This window comes from Mercurialis annua, linkage group LG6 (genome assembly GCF_937616625.2).
Source record: "Mercurialis annua linkage group LG6, ddMerAnnu1.2, whole genome shotgun sequence".
In the NCBI taxonomy this organism is placed as follows: domain Eukaryota; kingdom Viridiplantae; phylum Streptophyta; class Magnoliopsida; order Malpighiales; family Euphorbiaceae; genus Mercurialis; species Mercurialis annua.
In genome coordinates, this window is record NC_065575.1 from 8650503 (window position 1) to 8672222 (window position 21720).

At 31.2% G+C, this 21720-nt stretch overlaps 1 protein-coding gene across 1 annotated transcript; it reads right to left on the minus strand.

Moving 5' to 3' along the window:
• Positions 1-5573: 5573 nt before the first annotated feature.
• On the minus strand, positions 5574-8961 carry LOC126687106 (protein SAR DEFICIENT 1-like). The gene is made up of 7 exons (XM_050381483.2): positions 8810-8961; positions 8582-8657; positions 7773-8334; positions 6743-6903; positions 6398-6592; positions 6210-6306; positions 5574-6104 (listed from the first exon to the last, which is right to left on the minus strand). Exons 1-7 carry the CDS (start codon positions 8902-8904, stop codon positions 5851-5853), a joined length of 1440 nt encoding a protein of 479 aa, XP_050237440.1. The 5' UTR covers positions 8905-8961; the 3' UTR covers positions 5574-5850.
• Between the last annotated feature and the right edge of the window lie 12759 nt (positions 8962-21720).

The following is a 21720-nucleotide window of genomic DNA, read 5'->3' on the forward strand; positions in this document are numbered from 1 at the left end:
AAACTAATTTGCCTAAATGGGATTTTTTTTGCCCATAATTACCAAGTTCGTAACTAATTTGCCCACAAAATTAATTTATGTGTTAATTGCCATTCCGGAATTCTTCACCGGCAGCTGCTCATCGTCGTCTCTTATAGAGATGATCAGGTCGTCTCTGTGAAAGACGAAGCTCGTTGTCTCTGTGACAGACGAAAAGTTCGTCTCCAACAATGGGTTCGTCTCTCAACGGAGACGAGCTGCTCGTCTAGTTTTAGGGCGGTGGTAGGTGAGTTTTAGCGGTGGCTGGTAGGATTTGGACGGTGTTTGGTGGCGGTCGCGGTGGAGGAAGAGGGACAGTCGTGGTGGTGGTGCAAAAGACCAATGAAAATAAGTTTATATTAATTAAGGTTAAATATTTAATTAAATTTGGTTAATTACAGTTAATTATTTAAAATTTAGAATCTCACTCTTCAGTTAAGATGCCACATCAGCGTAGTGGGGGGTTTTAAGCCGGTAAGTTTAAGAAATTTTTGATCTTGTTGGGAGTGTAAAATGATCTTTGTTCAATAAGGAAAAATGTAAAATGTATTAAAAGATTCCTAAATTTTTATTTAAAAAACTAAAATGATTTTTGAACTATAAAAATTATAGAAATATAATTGAAAATTAAAAATAATGATGTGCTAACTAAGTAGCACGGAAACAGATACGGAAAATTGAGGGAAAATAACATTTTTTTTTAAATAAAGGATACAAAATGTGGGAAAACGTATAAATATAAAAATATAGCGATATATTTATAATATATTAAATTATAATATATTAATTTTATTTATACATTTATATCAATTAATAGAAAAATCAATAATTAATCCAATTAAAACAAAAAGATACAATTTATTGAAGATAATGTGAATAAAAAAAAATTGTCGTTAATTAAGTAAAAACATTTATTGGCTGAGAATTTTTTAGATTTTTATTACAACTGCCTAATATTTTTTATCTACCGACCTGAAATGTTTCATATGAGTTTCCGAGAGTTTTCGGTTTCCAAAACTTTTTCGAAACGGGACACGCGATTTTGTCACAGTTTTTGTCCTTCCTAGTGTGTTAATTTGAAGAACGAATTAAATATTAATGGTCTTTTCAATTTTTTTTAGCATTTTGAATCCAATTTAGGTGAGAATGGCCCTTTTAATATTTCATGATAAGTTAGAGGGGTTAATTGATTCTTTATTCCAAAATAAAACTAGTGAAAGTTGCTCTTTCATTTTTAGAAGTGTTTCTATTCTTGAATAAAGGATCATTTGACCCCTCAATTTGGTACAAAATATCAAATAAGTGCAAATTCGTGAAAGTGGAATATTTTTATCCTAAACATAAAAAGAACGTATCAAGTTTACTTCCCCTACTCTCACCTCCGAGAGTAAAAACACTCTTCAGTTTTGAATAAAAAAAGATTTAAAACGATCCTTAATTTTATTCAACTTTTCAAATTAGTGCTTAAAATTTTTAACTTTTTATATTTTTAAAAGTTTAATTATCATATAAATTTTTATTGCAAATCAGAGGACATTTTTACACTCCTTCCATTTTCACTCAATTTAAAAAACTGAAAAATTTAAAAGCCCAATTAAACTTTCAGTTCTCTTCTCTTCTCCTTTAACCGCTGCCTCTATCGACTTTGACTGCCGACATGATGCTCGTGTCATCTTCAGCATCTGCCGCTTGCTTCAACCGACTAATAGAAGCATTGATCAACGAAAGGAGTTGTTGATTCATGGAATCGATAAAGGTTGTGGTGCTGGAATAGACGAAGACGACTACAATCAGCTCGCTTCTGTCCATTTCCGATGATTGGTTTCTCTGGCTACCATCAGTTTTTGAGTCCTCATTTTCCTCTTCGGCATTATTTTCGACTTCCCCATCAGCACCATCATTTTCATCAGGCGGCGCAGCAACGACAACATCTACATAATTGCCAATAATCCTCTCAAGGACCGGAGAAATGGCGCCAGTGCTGTCAAATATTCTTAGTGTGGTCGAATGATCAAGACTAGTAACATCACACTCAGATATGTCATTATCTACTAACATTAACATATAAAATTGAATCCTCACAGACACACACCCACACACACTATAGCATAATCTAATCATACTATTATCATAACCGTATTATAATATTATCATAACCATATAATATTATGATACTGATATGATAACGTTATGATATAGATATGTTAACGTTAATGATATCGATATGATAATCAAGTATTTTTATTTTGACAAAAAATTGTTTTTCTCAGTGTACTGATACTGATATGATATTATTATAGTGATTACGATATGATAATCAGAAGCTGTTTTTTGTAGAAAATCATTTTTCTTGTAGAAAATTATTTTTTATCATGAAATTATTTTTTATGCAAATTTTTATATCTGAAACTGAAAAACATTAAAAAGAAACTTTTATAGATTTGAAAATTAACATAAATCATAATGATACCATGATCTAAAAAAAGAACCTCTCATATGGAAGAACGGCGGGTCGACGGCGGCGTGATGGCGGATTGATGTCAGTGTGATGGCAGAACAACAGCGGATCGATAAAGGAACGGTGGCGGAGCGATAAAGAAGAAGAAAAAAATGAAGAGGAAAAAAATGGAGAAGACAAAAAATATAGAAGAAGAAGAAGAAAGAAGAAAAAAAGAGAGAAAGAAGAAAAAAAAAACACGTGTTAGAGTAAAAATAGATGTTTAGAGTAAAAACTAAGTACTATTATAATAAAAAGCGACCTTAGAGTAAAAAAAAGTGTTAAAAGAGTGAGGTATATTTCTATTTTTTTTTTGAGATAAAAATTACTATTATTTAAAAAAAATAGGGTGTTTTCCTCAATTTTCTCATTTATTTATAAAATATATATGATCCATTGAGTTTTAATACTTACAGAGTTTATAATACATGTGAAAAATGAATCCTAAAAAGTCGTCTTTATTAATTTCTACTAACGTGATAAAATTGAAAATTAAATACTGAATTTTAAATGATGAATATAATAATTGTTATATTTTTTAAGTGTTGAATCATATAAGTTCGATTTTTAACCTTAAAATAATTATAGATATGAAATTTTAATTTTACCAATTTAACCATTGAACATTAATTATTTGTCATTTAAACTACTAAAATTATGCTATAAATTATTGGGTTAATTACATAAAAAAATCACGATCTTTACATGTAGTTTCATTTTAATCACGACTTTTAAGAGTTGGCATTTATATACACAACCTTTTATTTTATTTCAAATCTATCATTAAAATAAAATTTGGTGTATATTTTATGACCAAAAATTCATAATCCTACATACTCTAACCGAAAGATAATAAGATTTGGTGTTGATTTATAATTTGAATCTTTAATTAATGTTTTAGTGAAAAATTTAGTCAATAAAAATACATTGAAATGATGAATTTGAAAAAAAAAATAAAGATCGTGCTTTTAAATGCCACCTTTTAAAAGTCATGATTAAAATGAAACTACATGTAAAGATCGTGATATTTTATGTAATTAATTTTAAATTATTTTAACTCTTGAAAATATAAATGAATAATACATGACTATAATCACCGTTACAATAGAAATATTGATATTATAATAAGTATTTAAACTCTTCTGTTTTAGTGTTTACTTTAGCCTTTTTTTTATCAAAAATTATTCGATATTTTAAATTATAAAAAAATAGTTTGTGTCATATATTATTAAAATTTAAAAATTGTGTTGTAATCGAAAAACATGTTAAAATAGTATTTCATATTCATAGGAGATCATACTTTTGCTTTTTTTTATCAATCTTTAGTTCTCATTTCGGTTGTCCTACACAAGCTCTCTCCTTACATTCTCTTTCTATAAAAACCTTCCTCTTATCTCTAAAAACTTTTTTCTCATTTTGATCTTATTAAAAGCGGGAGAAGATGATTTCCGATTTTAATCGGAAAATTATCTTATCTCCGTCCAAATTATTACTTATCTTTATTATATATTTTTTTTTATTAAATAAATCTCTCTATTTAGAATTTTTCTTACATTTGATTGAAGTTTTTTGAGATGTGTTTGATCTATTTTTGTGAGACCTATTAAAGATGAAGATGCCAATTTGGGCCTAGTTTAAATAGTTAAGGCAAATTTTTAAATGGAATTCAATATAAAATTTCGTCTAATGGGATAAAAAATTTATTCTCTAAGTGCATCAAGAGATTGTGGGTTCGTACCACGCCTCGATAACTAACAAACTAACAATTGAGACTATAAAAGAGTCTATCACTATCTTTGACAAAAAAAAATTAAAGATGAAGATCGGAAAGTTAGAATTTAATGGATCAAGCGGATCGTACTGGGATCTATATTAAAGATAAAACTTGAAAAGTCTGAAGTTTCAAGATTCAAGCGTATTTAAGATCATGTATTTTCAATATTGGAATCTTATATGTATTTGCGTAATCTTTTGATGGTTTTAAAAGCCATATTTAATGACTGTAATAACAGCTCTCATCATTATCTTAAAATAGTTCTTTCAATTTATTGAAAAACCTTTCATATTTGTAATTTTCATTATCATGGAAGTTTTAGTCTTAAAAAAAAGTTCTAATTTCAGAGGCGGGACCATTTTCAAGAATCAAAAAAATTGAGCTGAGAATAGAATTAGACTGTAACTAGCTCTAAATTATTAGCTTTTATAGATTCTAAAGGGTCATTTGGTTTAAAGTTGGAAATCGGGATGAGAATTAGAATGAGAATAAATAGAAATGATTGTTTTTATTTTTTGTTTGGTTCCGATTAGTGTAGGTATAGGAATTGGTAAAGTTTAATAAAATAAATTTATTTATTTTTCATTAAAATTACTTTTTTTTAAATTATATAAAAAATAATTTATTTTTAAAAAACAAAATATTAAAAAATATTTTTTCATTATTTTAAGTATATTTTTTAAAATAAATATTTAAAAATAACTTTTTTAATATATATTTATTACACATTATTAAAATATTTTGTTAAATTTTGATTCTTATTTTCAAAAGTTCATTCCCATTGGATAAGGGAAAATGGGTGATTCTCATTAAAGAGATAATCACATTCTCATTCCCAAATACAATTTGACAAAACAAACACAAAAAATAAAAATTATTTCCATTTTTATTTTCATTCTGTCTTTTTTTTTTACGAACCAAATGACTCCTAAAAATATACCTCCTTCGTCTTTTTTTTTTAAATAGATTGATAATTGATTCAAAAAATTCAGTTTGATTTATTTATTTAATTATGGGGTTGTAGCTAGCTAGGGGTATACAATATCAAACAAATTAGTTCTTTTGGTTCGGATTGGCTTAAAATTATAATTTGTCTAATCTTTCGGTTTCTTTTTTAAGAATCGGTTTGTTTTTATTGTAATAGTAAATAACATCAATTCAATTTAATACAAACTTAAGTTAAAAAGAATAGTAAAACCTGATTAATTAATGGATGAAAAATTAGGTCTAAGTGGATTCAGATGAGATATAAATACTTTCATTATTTTTTTGACAACATATAAATACTTTCATATTAATTATATTTATCATTATAGAAAAAGGGCAGAAGGAACCAACAGGTTAAAGACTAGCCTAAGCCAAAAGGCATACAAATGCCACCCTGTTGTAAAAAAACCCACTACATACATAATATCATCTTCTTATACCTAAATTCTATTATTAATACATTAATATAGCAAAACACAACACTAATTAGCAATGACACTGCCATAACATTAATTTCAGCATGCCATGCTAAATCATATTCTTCTTTAATATGTACATTTATGTTATCATACGATCAGTTTCCATTCATGTAATTGGACCTGGGAGTCAATACGCCACCATCCGATGATGGCCCGGAGATGGTATATCGGATGTCGGGACTAATCGGTGAACCATGATGCCAATTGATGTATCCCATATGTGCATTAGTATTGTTGATATGGTCATCGCCCATCTCACAATATCTCTCACTTGAATAATCAATTTGTTGATATGTTTTCACCATTGCTTGATGATGATCATTAGAGTATTGATCCACTAGGTTCTCACCTATTAAATATCAAGCAATAAAAATGTTACCAATTGTGAAAAATTAAATTTTAATATGGCTAATTGATAAGCATTATAAAAAAAAATTAATTAATTAATTAATACCTTGTTTAAGCAAAGGAATGTCACTTGAAACTGCAATAATCTCTTGTAAGGAGCTCCACTTTGCATATGCTTGTCTTACCAAATTTTCAATATAGCTCTGAATAAATTTGCAAACACAATCAAAATGATGATCAAGAAATTAAATAAGAAATTTGTGATTAATTGGGATTAAGATTAATTAAACTTACCCTATTAATGGTTGGAAGATCTTGAGTAGTGTAAGTTTGGCCACCAATAATAGCACTAATCATTTGACAAATAGGGTTTAATGTGACAGTGCAATTATGTCCCTGAAAAACATAATGTTTGTTGCCCATCTCACATGTCCTTGCATGCTTTATTGTTACTTCCCACATTTTTTCAGACATCCCATTTCCTAAAATCTGTCAAAATAGGAAAAAAAAAACATTAAAAAAATTATTTTTTTAAATTAAGGGTCATCTTCATAACACACAATTTACTAAATTTTTATCACTATAATGTGGCAGTTAAAATATCATTTGATCAATTTCAAAGCTGTTGCAAAAGCTTACCGTCCTAAGCTTGGCTTTGTCAACAATGGACAATTTCAAAAAATCTTGAACATTTTTAATGTTTGCAGCAGATAGTTTCTTGTGAAAAGCTCCATCTTTCCCAATCTTCTCAAGGCGCCAAACTTCATCGTTCAACATTGGTGGATAATGTTTCTTGTACACTATAATTACAATATTAAAATGAAATTTATTAGTCCCTTTTGATAGAAAAAAAATAGATAAAACATTAATTAACTTAAAAATAGTATTGATTAACTATATTGTTGTTATAAAAATGATGTGTATATGTGTAAATTAATTAGGTGAAGAAAAACATTTTGAGTTTGTTTGGTCATTTCACTTGACTCAAAATTTGTATAATTTGATCATTTGGAGACTTATAAAGGATTAAATCATTTAGTAAGAGTTTATCATCACCTAACTAACTTTATCTAAACAGAAATTAAGGTTAAGTATCATATAAATTGAGTATATTATAATAATTAGAACTGAATTAGTGGTCCAGATTCAGATAATATAAGCAGCCATTTGATGATTATTGAACTAATATCCTACTGTCCATCACATGATCTCATTAAACTAACCCTATTATAAATAATCATTTCCACAATCTTGTATTTTATTTCAATTAGAAGTCTTGATTACGTTAGGACATACATAAAATAACATGTTTGGATATGTTAGTTACAAATTAGATTATAAGACATTGTTGAACAAATCTTATTATTGTTAAAAAAACATTTTGTTGAGAAGTTTAAATTCATAAAATTGAAACTAGTTTTAAATCATCTATTGTAAAAATGTAATTTAATTTGTTAGTTGATTAGGCACAGTCTATACGAAAACAAATATAAGATTCCACGATCTTAATTAAATAGTCGAGTGCACTCATATTAGACTAGTCTATCATAAATCCGATCTAGATAAAGAAAAATTATTGAAGGCATAATATAGAAATTCGCAATAATTAATATGAGCATATAAATAAGTTGAAAATGAATAAGGTAGAAGATATGATCAATGAACTTACATTCTCCACGATGATCCTTAACAACAAAAGCATCACTCATTGCTTCACGAATAATAACACCTTGAGAGCTACCAAGAACAACTCGAGCACCAACTCGAAATTTTCTGCCCCGAATCCAGCTCGAATTATCCGTAAACTCAACATCTCCAATTCCGGCAATTCCATCTCTTAGCGTGACTGTCAAGCAATCTCCGGCCAGCAACGGCCTTTTTCCGGTTCGTTCCTTCACGATTTTATTGTCAAACTCTTCACTAGTCCACGTGGCCCTATCATCCGAAGGGAAATCTCCATCAAGAACTACAACTTCTACTTTTACTGGATGAGTAAGAGATGTTGGGATCTTTGCACCATCCTCAGTTGTGTCTACTAGTTGAATTTGAAGAGAGTTGCCATTAACGTCGACGATTTTGCTTCCGGTAAATATCGGTAGCATAAGTTTCTCCTTGAAGATAAGTTGTAATCTTGATGGCGATGGTTCCGGGGCCTGGATTCGTAGCGAAGGAGAGCGAGTGAAAGAGCGTGCGCGTAACCGATTTAGACTACTCTCCATTTCTTCATTCACCTGTTTTTAGAAATTAATTCATTATTTTAGAGCTTAAATTATTAAGTAATTAAGACTAGCTAATCTCTCATAACAAAATGGACAAAAGTGAATTGCGTGACAATGAAGTAATATATAATAGCTGACGTTGAAGAAAAATTTGTATTTAAAGTGTCATTTTATGCGGATTTCCCATGAAAAGAGTAAGTAATTAACATGTTTTTATTAAATTATAAAGGAAAGATGTAAATATACGAATTTAACTTACCACTCTTCTAAGCATTGGCTCCAAGATCGAGCAGAAATTCTGTGCGGAATTCACCATAAGAGCTTCACTAATCACTCTGCAAATAAAGAAATTACACCTTAATTAGTCATTAATTCTAAACTTCAAAAATATAAAAAAGAATTCATCTGAAACATAGTCAAGAAAACAAAAACCTACGAAAGAAATTAAAATAAACCAGAAAATACTTCAAGAAACAGAAATACATACGAGGCAAAAGACGGTCTAGTTCTGGGTCGTTTATGATCGGTTGGGTCTGAACCTGGTTCATCAAGAAATCGTTTTGCCGCCATATGTAAGGACATGTATAGTTACTATTATGACAAGAGATGTAAGAGAGATAAGCAGTTGAAGTTAGGGTTTAAGAGAGAAGAGTTTGTGTATATAAAGAGTATGAGGTTAGGCAAATAGGCAGTAAAATAATAATAAAAAAGAAGGTTCTGGGAATCATAAAGGAAGGATCGGAGCAAGTGTAGAACGTAATGACCTGGGCCTGCATGATGTAAAGACTTTGACGTCAACTCAACCTAACTCTTCTCTCTATTCTCATAAATCTTTCTATCAATCTGCTTTGCACCATCTAATTATAAACATAAAATAATAAGTAATGATTAAATTGATAAAAATGTTTTTAAAAAATATTTCGATAATTTGGCATGTTAATTTTATGAATATGGTAAAAAAATTAAAAAAATAAAGAATCTAATTAATAAAACGTAAAATATAATTATATATTTATGTCATTTTACAATAAATTAATTTAATTTTAAAAATATTAAAAATTATTTACAATTACATAAGTAAAAAAAGTTTAAATTAAAATTATTGACTTATATATTATCAAAACTCGTAAAATTATTTTCAGAAATATCTCTGTCAATTCCATTATAGTCATGCTGGATAAAAAAAAATTGCCCATTATAATTCTTATATTGAACATCAAATTATATTTAATTAAATTAAATTATTTAAAATTATTATATAATGATATAAATTTTTATTAAATACAAGAATAGTTTATATTTTGACGTGGCCACACTATATTGAGATAAAATATAGTCAACTCTATCTATCTTTTGTGCCTCTAATTTATCTTCCTTAAATATATCATGTGATCTAATCATGTGATCTAATTATATGATTCAGCTGAAACTGAGGGCTATGATCAACTAATTCCTGATAGATTTTGGGTCCCAATAATATTTTAATTTTATTGTACTTTTGTGAAAATATTAGAATTGTTGTTGGGGGCTGATAAAGATATTAATTTATTTGGCTATGCTTCCAAGAAACAGGATCTATGCACCCTCGAAGGTACTTCAATTATAATAGGTGCACCCTTTTTTTGGATTTCTTAGAGCTTAGAGACGTTGACAATGTTGTGTTAACATTTTCAAAGTTATGTCAATAAATTCAATCCATGTCTTTTTCTTTTTTTTTAACCAACTAAGAAAAATTTAAACTTATTATACTGACGGCTATGTTTTATAGTATGATGAGTACATAATTTTTCAGGAGTATGTTTTAACCAAACTTTTTAAATTTAACTAATTTATGTTAAATTCAACAATTAATTTCAATTATGTCCCAATTGACTCAAATTGATTCGAAAGTTTGTGTAATTGCTCACATATTTGCAACAAGTAATGTCATATAAGATCATATACATATACACACACTTTATTCATCATTTGTGATAGAGAGGTTACAACAGTTACACATGATATTTTCTTTCGGGATACAATTGGAATGAAATATTGAAATAGGGATTAATTAGTCAATTCATTAAAAAATTGCATCTTTTTAGACTTTTGGTTATGTAATGATATACACATATTTGTCTTTAAATTAGGAAAAACTAAAGAGTATTAATGATAATTGAAGACTAGTTTTAGAAGTGGAATGTCACTTCAAATGTGGTCCAATTATAATAATAGCATCTTTCTGTGCTAAAAGTTCATGTAATTATTTTTCAGAATTAAAATTCCATTTATGATTTATGCAAAATATTGCTAATTGATTGATGGCGGCCCAAAAATCATCAACAAAACGTAGCCGCAAATTCTGTACTCATCTTAATTACTATAAATCTGTCCTGAAAAATCAGACTGCAATGACTTTAACCCCCAAAAGGAGAAGTATCCTGCCGACTGTTTGGAAGTTTGTTGGCACTTTCATAATAACATAATTTGATCATCTTCAAATGGCAGGAAATTGATTCATCAGGAATTATATATCATCTTCTCTTTATTTTTAATGTTTTGATTATTAAATTTTTAAATGTAACGAATTGAACATTGCTAATATGCTTTTAACGACTTAAATATATTTTAATAGTTTGGTCAATTCATATTTACATAGAATAATAACATAATTTGATCAGATTCAAATGGCATGTAATTGGCTCCGGAGATTATAATATTATTTTTATTTTTACTGTTTTAATTATGGCTTAATCACCAAAAAATACCAAACCTATACGTTTTATGTCAATTATAACCAAACCTTTAAAAATCACCAGATTTAGCCAAACCTTATATGTTCTGTTTCTTTTTTAGCCATTTTTGAATCGAACCGGTTTTTCTGACACCGTGTCGTCCATGTCACCGCCAACTAAGAAATTGGCTGACATGTCGGCTGAAATATTTAAATAAGGTTTGGCTATAACTGACACAAAAAAAATAGGTTTGGTATTTTTTGAGTGAATAAACCTAATTTTAAATTCAAGCCAATTTTTAAGTTTAATAATTAGTAAATTAATTATATCATTTATAAAATTTATATATATTTAAAAATAATTAATATTTTCTATTTAATACTAATTTTAATTAATTTTAATTTTTTATTAAACCTAATTAAACCTAATAAATTTATATTATAATATATTTTAATGAATATGTAATTAAAAAAATGAATTAATATATTACTTAGAAATTAATGTTGAATTAAATTTGGTGAAAGCATTTAATGTTCATGATGATTTTGAACTTGATTTATTATTTTTAATGTTGTTGAGATCTTGATATGACTGGATTTAGGTAATAAATAAAATAGTTATGTGTAAATTAAGGTAAGTTTTTGGCTATGCCGAGTAAAATAACATATGCGTTTATACTTATAAACATCATGATATATATTGATTACACCACAATGAGCTTCACTTTTTAAAGAAAAAAAAAAGAGAAAATAATTACACTCGTCCTTTAAATAAGCAGTCTATTCAGTGATTATTTTTATATTTATGTGTGTATAGTTTAATTACGAACACTGTCGTATGTTTGTTGTGTATATTACTCTCAGATTTCTCGTTGGAAGACGAACAATTGGGTCTCAAACGACAGCGGTGTCAAAGAACCGACGACTGGAATTTAAAAAAAATAAATTTTAAGATGAATATGACATTTTTTGTTTTTAATAGAATTTAAATTAATTATATATCCATCAAATATATAAAAAATATTTATTAGAATTATTTAAATTTAGTAAAAAAATAAATTAATTTTAATTAGCGTTAAATAAAAATATTATTTTTTAAATATATATGAATTTTATTATAATATAATTAATCATTTAATTATTTTATTTTAAAATTAGTTTTATTCACCAAAAAATACCAAACCTATGCATTCTGTGTCAATTATAGCCAAACCTTATTTAAATATTTCAGTTGCCATGCCAGCCAATTGCTTAGTTGGCGGTGACGTGGACGACACGGTGTCATAAAAACCGGTTCGATTCAAAAATGGCTAAAAAAGAAACAGAACATATAAGATTTGGCTAAATCTGGTGATTTTTAAAGGTTTGGCTATAATTGACACAAGACGTATAGGTTTGGCATTTTTTGGTGATTAAGCCTTTAATTATTGATGGAAAATACAATTCCATGTAATGAGCCGAATTCTATAGAATTCACAGAGCGAAGCAAACTTCATGACTCGTCGAAGAATAATAAGTCAAGACGAGATCAAGTCACGGATAAAACCCAACTCCTACTAGTGAGGCCGAGGGGGTGGCATATAATCATACCTGATGGAACCCCAGTTACGGAATGATATAATGGGCAAAGCTCCACAGGATTCAGCCACTGAAGCGAAATCTAGGACTCGTCCTTAGAGAGCCAAGTTCAAGCTGATACCTAGCGCATTAGAGCTCGCCTACTTAGGTAATCCAAGAGGATTTTCAAACAAATTCAACGATCGAATCCAGTAGGATTAGGTAACCAGATCTAGTATGACTCATCAAAAAATTTAGATATAATTCAACTACAATATCGACAATAAAAGAGATTGTAGAAGACACAGATTTTTTGAAATCTCCGTACTTGGAAACACATTTCTATTTAGCAGTTTAATCCTATTTAGGACTCATCCTTAAATAAAACTTTTGCTGAATATGAATCACTTTACAACCACATGTCAATTTACAACTGCCATCTGATCAGCCATCTACCTTGTTTTGTAGGCTTAAACCCGTTCTGAAGGCCATACTCCATCTATACCCAAAACAAAATAAAGAACCCTAATTTACTTTACTATAGCTAAACTACATAGTGCACACACACATACCATTCAAAACCACAGGTTTCTACACTTCGATTTACTCAAGAATGAACTAATGCCTATTAATCCAAAGCTGGAATCTACATCAGAATCGCTAGAAAACAGGACAAGAATTCAAAACGGTACCTCTGAGGATCCAGTTTTATCTTTTATCAATTTTGTATGTTTCTGTTAAATTCTGTCTTTAGAATCCTATGTTTAACCATAAACTGCCGTAATTACTAAAAATGTCGTTTTTGCCATGATTTTTATGATATCGAACTAAAAACATGTTTTTGGGTGTTTTAACAGTTTTAATCATCATATTTGATTCCAAAATGTTCCAGTGTGTTTTTTATGCATTTTGATCGTTTCTTGGTCGCTTTTGCATGTAAAACCGAGACCCAAAACAATAGTGTTTTTGTGTTTTCGTCCTCGTTTGATCTTGAAATATTGTAGGAAATTATTTTAAATTGTAATTGTACTGTCCAAGTCAGCATCGACCTGCTATATCAAATTTGTTGGGCTGCCACATTATCTGGACCCTAAAGCTCAAGCTTGATAGAGACCAGCAACTTCCACACATAATTTTGGGTTCGTTTGAACTCGGAATTGACCTCGGCTTAAACCAATGGATTCGTATCGACCAGAAAAGAACTTTCGTGTCTTGACTGAATCCATATTTAGACCACACTGACAACAAGACGACAGATGAGTGCCAGACACTCAGGTTCTTAAAGGTTAAAAGTATCTCTAACTTTATATGTATATCCACTGTATATGAGCATGTTTATATTTTTTATTGCTTTGAAAGTATATCCAAACTCAACATTTAACATGCTTAATAACTTAACTACGTTAACTTAGCTCCAAATCCAACAAATCACCTAGAAATCTTAGGACTATCATGAAAATGTAAATAGTAGCTATATAGGCATTCAAAATTACTAACTAAAATCAATCTCACATATACATCGGGTTTGGATTTTGTGCATGAAAAATGACTGATAGGAGTAGAAATACTCCTATATTATATGTGTTTTATATGTCATATATGTGCATTTGACGTTGGTTTTGAGCTTCTTTGTACTTATTTTTGTGTTTGAGCATTTCAGGCATAATGTGGAGTTTTTCATGATATTCAAGCCATTTGGAAGCCATTGGGATCATAATTGAAGCTTTGAGGAAAATTGTGCGAAAATCCGATGAAAATAGGCGCCGAGAGCACAAGTTTCTACTTGTGAAATTGACCCCTCTTCATTGATTGAAGATTTTGGAATACTTGGAGACTTCAATTGACTTTATGTTCTTCACAAGAAATAAATTAGACATCCTAAGCTTTCCATAGAATCAAGAATCGACTCATTCCGACGTTTCTACACCGAGTTATGACCTTTTGAAGTTGACAGTTGTGCAGCAGAAAAAGTGCACGAACGTGTAACCTAAAGTGCACGAACGTGTACTTTGGCCGAAGGGAAATTGAAGGCGAAACTGAAGAAAAAAGTGAAAAATTGGCTAAGTGCTGGGGTGCACGAACGTGTACCCATGGAGCACGAACGTGTACCCCCAGAATCAACAAAATGTGCACGAACGTGCACCAAAGTGCACGAACGTGAACTTGAGGTTCCTGCGACCTGTTTTGGACGAAAATGCCCCGAAACATTGCCAAACACCACCAAACTCGAGGGCACTTCTGGGTTTTCACTTAAACTCGACCTAAAGTCATTCTCTGAGCCAAAAGACATATAAAGACCGCATTAAGACATTGAAGGGGGGGTTCGCTTAATTCGCCACATTAGACATTAGTTTTACATTAGTTTAGTTTAGCTTTTGATTACCGTTCATCGTTTTAGCTTGTATTATGGATTTTCTTCATCATTGTTTTGGGATTATTGTCGATTAAGGTACGATAACTATTAAGAGATTAATTATTATTGTTTCTTATTCAGCCATGAATTCTTATTACATTATTGTTGAACTTTCTTTGAATATGTGTAGCTAAACCTTTCATTAGGGATTATTAATGGGATTTATGTCTGTTTAAACGAATTGAATTTGTGGGTTATTGTTATTACTATGTTTTAACTATTGTTCTTAACGCTTGAATTTATTTGGCCAATTTATTCATTGTCCTGTGTTTTGGTTTTAGCTCGAGAGAGTAAAACTGGAATAGACCAACATAATTAAGAACGTAGGAGTTAATTGCGCGAGAGTGAATTGACGAGTACGTGTTCTTAGGGTTTACTTCATAAACATTAATTGATTAGTAATTTAGGTTAATCATTGTGCGAGAGTGAGTAATTAGCCTATTACTACTTTGTTATCTGTTTTTGCCTGCAATTGCTCGAGAGAGAATTTTAGGTGCTTACGATTAGCCTGAACCTTAGTAGAACAACCAAATCCATATTCCAATCTGATTAAACAGCATAATGAAAGTTAATAATCCCTGTTCTTCCCATCATTGTTAAAACCTTATTTTCATTACAGCTTTAGTTAATTTTATCCATAATTGTTATTTCAGTTTATTTAGTTTAATAACAACATTCAAATATATTTTTGGCTATTCGAATCGAGTTTCCTAACTGGTTGTCTTTAGAAGCTTTCTCTGTGGGTACGATATCCGGACTTCGCAGTCTGTATTACAAGTTGGCATACGTACGCTTGCGTATTTTTACCAACAAGTTTTTGGCGCCGTTGCCGGGGAAAGCGTATCTTTAACAACTAAGTTGGGATAGCTCGGCTTGATTTAGTTTTTTTATTTTCTTGTTTTACGCCGTGGGTATTTGTTGATTTATCTTCAGGTACCTTTTCCATGGTGCACTGTTTTTAAAGAAGTGTAATGGCTTGGAATCATAATTGCATTGTTTGTGGGAGTTTCTATCACACTGAGTCCGAATGTCCAATACTTTTTCCAGCTTCAAATGAAGATGTCAACTTTGTGGGCAGTCAATGTCAAGCTAATGATCCCTATTCCAACACGTACAATTTGGGGTGGGACAACCATCAAAAGTTTTGTTGGAACAACAATTGGGGGAACTTCCATACATATCAAGACCAATGTAACTCTAATTTCAACTTTGGCGATGAACTGGTGTATTCATATGAGACTGAACAACACCAGAGAGCTCTAGAAGAGTCACTTTCCCGCAAGATGGATATGCTACTTGATATGATGGAAAAGAGTGATGTTGAGTTCCAAAAGATGTCTAAGATTCAGTCTGAATCTATTCACAATCTTGAGGTACAATGTACTCAATTTTCTAGTGCTTTACAAGTTGAAAACCAAAACGGGTTACTGACAACAATGGAAGCTACTCCAAAAGAACAATGCATGGACATGGAGTTGGAGTTGGAAAGCGACAAGGCATTAGTGGAATGTCATTCCATAAAGGTGTCTGCAGAGGGCGAGAAAGAACAGTGTGAGGGTAGTAATCTTGAAGCTTCAGTTCCTGACCCACTTACTTTTTCCATGAGCTTCAATGAGGAAAGTGGGGAGGAATTTGGTATTACAGTACTCTATGAGGAAATCGACAAAACCTTTGATTACAAGGATCCATTCTTAGAAGGGTTTGATTCCGAGTATGATGGAAATAATATCAAACATATGAATATGCTTAACACTCCTCCTGTTCTTTATTACAGGGACAATGATTATTCTGTATTATCTGATCTATATTTGAAGGAGCCATCAAAGGAAAGGAGGGAGAAGATGCTACCAAGACGGCTTCCTCATGTTAGGTTGTATTATTAACAACCTTACACGAAGAGTCTAGCTTTGGACTCTAACTAAAGCGCGCTTGGGAGGCAATCCCAAGGGTATCTTTCCTTTCACCCTTTACACTTTTATGTTTCAGTTATGCTTTATTTTTTTTATTTCATTGCATTGGGGACAATGCATGAACTAGTGTGAGGGTGGGGAAAACATTATGTTTTATGTTTTTAGCTTAGTTTTTGTTTTTGGTTTTCGTTTTTTGTTCATGTTTGGTATGTAGGATGATTTGTGGCGAACCTCTTTATAGATGTTTTTGTATGTCTTTTGCTTAGCATGTCATGCCTTGCTTGTTTTGTTTGTCCTCTATATCATGCCTATGCCGTATTTCTTGCCAATGTCAGAATTTTGAAATTTTATTGTTTTTGTTCCCCCTATTTAATGAGTTAGTTAAGTTGTGTTTTTGTGATTGAACAACATGTTTAGAATGACAGTCAAATAACTGTGTCTTTTAGCCGACATGATCTAATAGGATTGAGAAGAAAATTTGTACTTCACAAATGCATAATTTATGTTGAAAGTCATTTTTTAGGGCATATGAACTTGGCAAGAACATTGTTGAACAACTGAATCTCTGAGCTTTTAAGCAGGATGTATAGAAAATCATAGAGTATTAACCCGATTTGTGAGAGGATTTTGAGCCATATCGAACATATTATTTTTATGTCTCATTTGTTGTGGTGTGAGTCAATGCATGTTAATTCTCTAGAATTTGCCATGTGTCCATAGTAAAATTGCATGATTGGTTGAATAAATTGAAAATGATAAATGGCACCTAAGATTACCCATTTCCTTAGACCACTTTAAATAGCCTACCCAATTTCCCCTAGATAACCCAAGTTGAGCCTTAGCCTTATTTTTTGTTACACCTATGTTTACACATTTTCCTTTTCTCATTTACCTCTTTCTACCCATTTGACTTGTCAAATTGAATAAGTATTAAAAGAACTAGTGTGAGGATGGTAAACATCCAAAGCTCGTGTTGTTAGTTGATTATCTCTTGTGCTATATGATTAGTATGCCTTGTGAAGTTAAGAAAAAGAAAGCGAGAAAAAGAGAAAAAAAAAACTTGTTGGTAAAAAAAAAAAAGTTGAGCTTAAAAGATAAAAATTATGAAAAACAAAAGTGTAAAGCTTGAGGCATGAAAAGTAAAGAAAAAGAGATTGAAAGTGTTTATGAGCTAAGAGTTTAAGTGTTAGTTTCTTTTGATATTTGTTTAGTTTGTCAAGTCACACTACCCATATTTGTTTATCTGTACCACACCTTTACCTAAACCCCGTTACAACCTGTGAAAAGCCCATTTTGATTCTTTTTATTTGATGTAATTAGCAGTGGAATTGTGGACTATTGGCAAACTTATGGTAGAATTGCATGTTTTGGCATGAGAGTTTTATTGATTACCCTTAAACACTTGTGTGTGAGAGAGTACCTTGTGAGACACATACTTCTTAGTTGCTATGCATGTTGTTTTTCCGCTCAGAGTTTGTTGTTCATCGTTGTTTTGAGATTGTTTAGACTGCCCTAGAGATTGAATTGATTTTTGAGCTATGCAAGAGTGAGTACATTTGAGTATTCTCGGTGTTATTATTTCATGTGTGAGCATTGGACATCGTTATTTGTTGTTTTTCTCTTTACGTTGTTCTTCTCTAAAGCATAATTTGATTGATTCATTACTTAGGGGGGGTGAAAGTGCTTTAATTTCTTATATTCTGACATGGTTGTGTGATTAGCATTTGGGCATTGTTCGTATTTGCTTGAGGACAAGCAAAAGGTAAGTGTGAGGGTATTTGATAGGAGTAGAAATACTCCTATATTATATGTGTTTTATATGTCATATATGTGCATTTGACGTTGGTTTTGAGCTTCTTTGTACTTATTTTTGTGTTTGAGCATTTCAGGCATAATGTGGAGTTTTTCATGATATTCAAGCCATTTGGAAGCCATTGGGATCATAATTGAAGCTTTGAGGAAAATTGTGCGAAAATCCGATGAAAATAGGCGCCGAGAGCACAAGTTTCTACTTGTGAAATTGACCCCTCTTCATTGATTGAAGATTTTGGAATACTTGGAGACTTCAATTGACTTTATGTTCTTCACAAGAAATAAATTAGACATCCTAAGCTTTCCATAGAATCAAGAATCGACTCATTCCGACGTTTCTACACCGAGTTATGACCTTTTGAAGTTGACAGTTGTGCAGCAGAAAAAGTGCACGAACGTGTAACCTAAAGTGCACGAACGTGTACTTTGGCCGAAGGGAAATTGAAGGCGAAACTGAAGAAAAAAGTGAAAAATTGGCTAAGTGCTGGGGTGCACGAACGTGTACCCATGGAGCACGAACGTGTACCCCCAGAATCAACAAAATGTGCACGAACGTGCACCAAAGTGCACGAACGTGAACTTGAGGTTCCTGCGACCTGTTTTGGACGAAAATGCCCCGAAACATTGCCAAACACCACCAAACTCGAGGGCACTTCTGGGTTTTCACTTAAACTCGACCTAAAGTCATTCTCTGAGCCAAAAGACATATAAAGACCGCATTAAGACATTGAAGGGGGGGTTCGCTTAATTCGCCACATTAGACATTAGTTTTACATTAGTTTAGTTTAGCTTTTGATTACCGTTCATCGTTTTAGCTTGTATTATGGATTTTCTTCATCATTGTTTTGGGATTATTGTCGATTAAGGTACGATAACTATTAAGAGATTAATTATTATTGTTTCTTATTCAGCCATGAATTCTTATTACATTATTGTTGAACTTTCTTTGAATATGTGTAGCTAAACCTTTCATTAGGGATTATTAATGGGATTTATGTCTGTTTAAACGAATTGAATTTGTGGGTTATTGTTATTACTATGTTTTAACTATTGTTCTTAACGCTTGAATTTATTTGGCCAATTTATTCATTGTCCTGTGTTTTGGTTTTAGCTCGAGAGAGTAAAACTGGAATAGACCAACATAATTAAGAACGTAGGAGTTAATTGCGCGAGAGTGAATTGACGAGTACGTGTTCTTAGGGTTTACTTCATAAACATTAATTGATTAGTAATTTAGGTTAATCATTGTGCGAGAGTGAGTAATTAGCCTATTACTACTTTGTTATCTGTTTTTGCCTGCAATTGCTCGAGAGAGAATTTTAGGTGCTTACGATTAGCCTGAACCTTAGTAGAACAACCAAATCCATATTCCAATCTGATTAAACAGCATAATGAAAGTTAATAATCCCTGTTCTTCCCATCATTGTTAAAACCTTATTTTCATTACAGCTTTAGTTAATTTTATCCATAATTGTTATTTCAGTTTATTTAGTTTAATAACAACATTCAAATATATTTTTGGCTATTCGAATCGAGTTTCCTAACTGGTTGTCTTTAGAAGCTTTCTCTGTGGGTACGATATCCGGACTTCGCAGTCTGTATTACAAGTTGGCATACGTACGCTTGCGTATTTTTACCAACAATGACTATGACCCAGCATTATCTGATACATGATAGAAATACAGGATTAGATGCATGTTCAGGATTATTTGTTATATGCTCACATGCCACTCCAGATTGAGTTATATGCGCATCTCACATGATTTTCAACTTCCGGACTTGTTTATGTTCCAACATATTATCTTGTGGACTTCATGTATGATTAATATGTGATAGGAGTAGAATACTCCTAGTATTTAGATAGTTTTCGCATCGCTTTATTGCGTTTTGACATGTGTTTTTAGGTGTTTCGATACCTTATTATGTGTGTTGGCGTTTCAGGTGATTTGGAGTGTTTGCGGAACTATTTGGGCTAAAAAGAGTGAAGAATTAAAGAAATATCAAAGTCGGAAGCTAAAGCAAAGAGTTAAAGAGAAATCAAGTTTTTAAAGCATGTCTTGGAAGAGAAGTTCATGAGCGAAAGAGAAACTGAGAAGCAAAAGAAACATGTGTAATTTAACACATGTCTCGACCAAGACATGGTGCTTCTCGACCAAGACATGAAGGACCATTTTGCACGAAGGGTCATCAAAGGAGCTTCTCGACCAAGACATGGGTAAAAAGCTGAAGACGAAATTTGTGTGAAGAAAGAGCTTTAGGTGGCCCACTTCCCTTTTTAGCCCAACAACTCTTGTACTAGGGTGTTATTATTTCCCTTTTTATCCAGACTATATAAGACACTTTATATTTTAGGTTAAGGATCATTCACTGTTGTAGACAACAATTTTGAATCAATCAATTTCATTCTTTTTGCTCTCTATTTTAAGATAGAATCTATATAGTTCTTGATGTTCATCAATTATTTTCCAGATTTTGCTATATTGGGAAACTTATTAAATATAAGTATTGATCTTTTAATTCAAGCTTCATTATCGTGTTCATGTGTTTAAAGTTCAATTATTACTCCAAGGTATTTATTCTTTACTTTATGCCTAATCTTTACTATTGCTTAATTAGTTATGCCATGATGATGATTAGTAGCTAAACCCCTAGTTTGGGGGTTGTTATGATTGCCATGATTGATTAGATAGGTGAGTAGGGTGAGGGTTTATGGGTGACGTTGGTTGTTGTGCTTCTTGAGCTTAATGCTTAGAATAGGTTGGCCTCTTATTCTTTGCTATGTGGTTTAATTAGGAGAACGAGAGTTAACTAATTAGACTATACCTAGGGGAGTACATGCTTTAGACCTAGATGCATTAGCATGATCTAGGACTATTTTGGTTGTGGAGTTTGCTTGATTAGTTGGCTTTATTAACTCTCTTGAAATCTATGAGCACGAGAGTGGATTAGATTTCGGGATTGTTAATCAAGTTTCGACTCTTTCAATTCCGGCT

What these genes read in the sequence shown, in the direction of transcription:
- LOC126687106 (XM_050381483.2), bottom strand. Translation starts at nt 8,904, where the DNA reads ATGTCCTTACATATGGCGGCAAAACGATTTCTTGATGAACCAGGTTCA. An exon ending in ACTAGACCGTCTTTTGCCTC is followed by an intron (nt 8,658 to 8,809) that starts GTATGTATTTCT and finishes CTTTATTTGCAG; the next exon opens with AGTGATTAGTGAAGCTCTTA. An exon ending in TAAGGATCATCGTGGAGAAT is followed by an intron (nt 6,904 to 7,772) that starts GTAAGTTCATTG and finishes TTGTAATTATAG; the next exon opens with TGTACAAGAAACATTATCCA.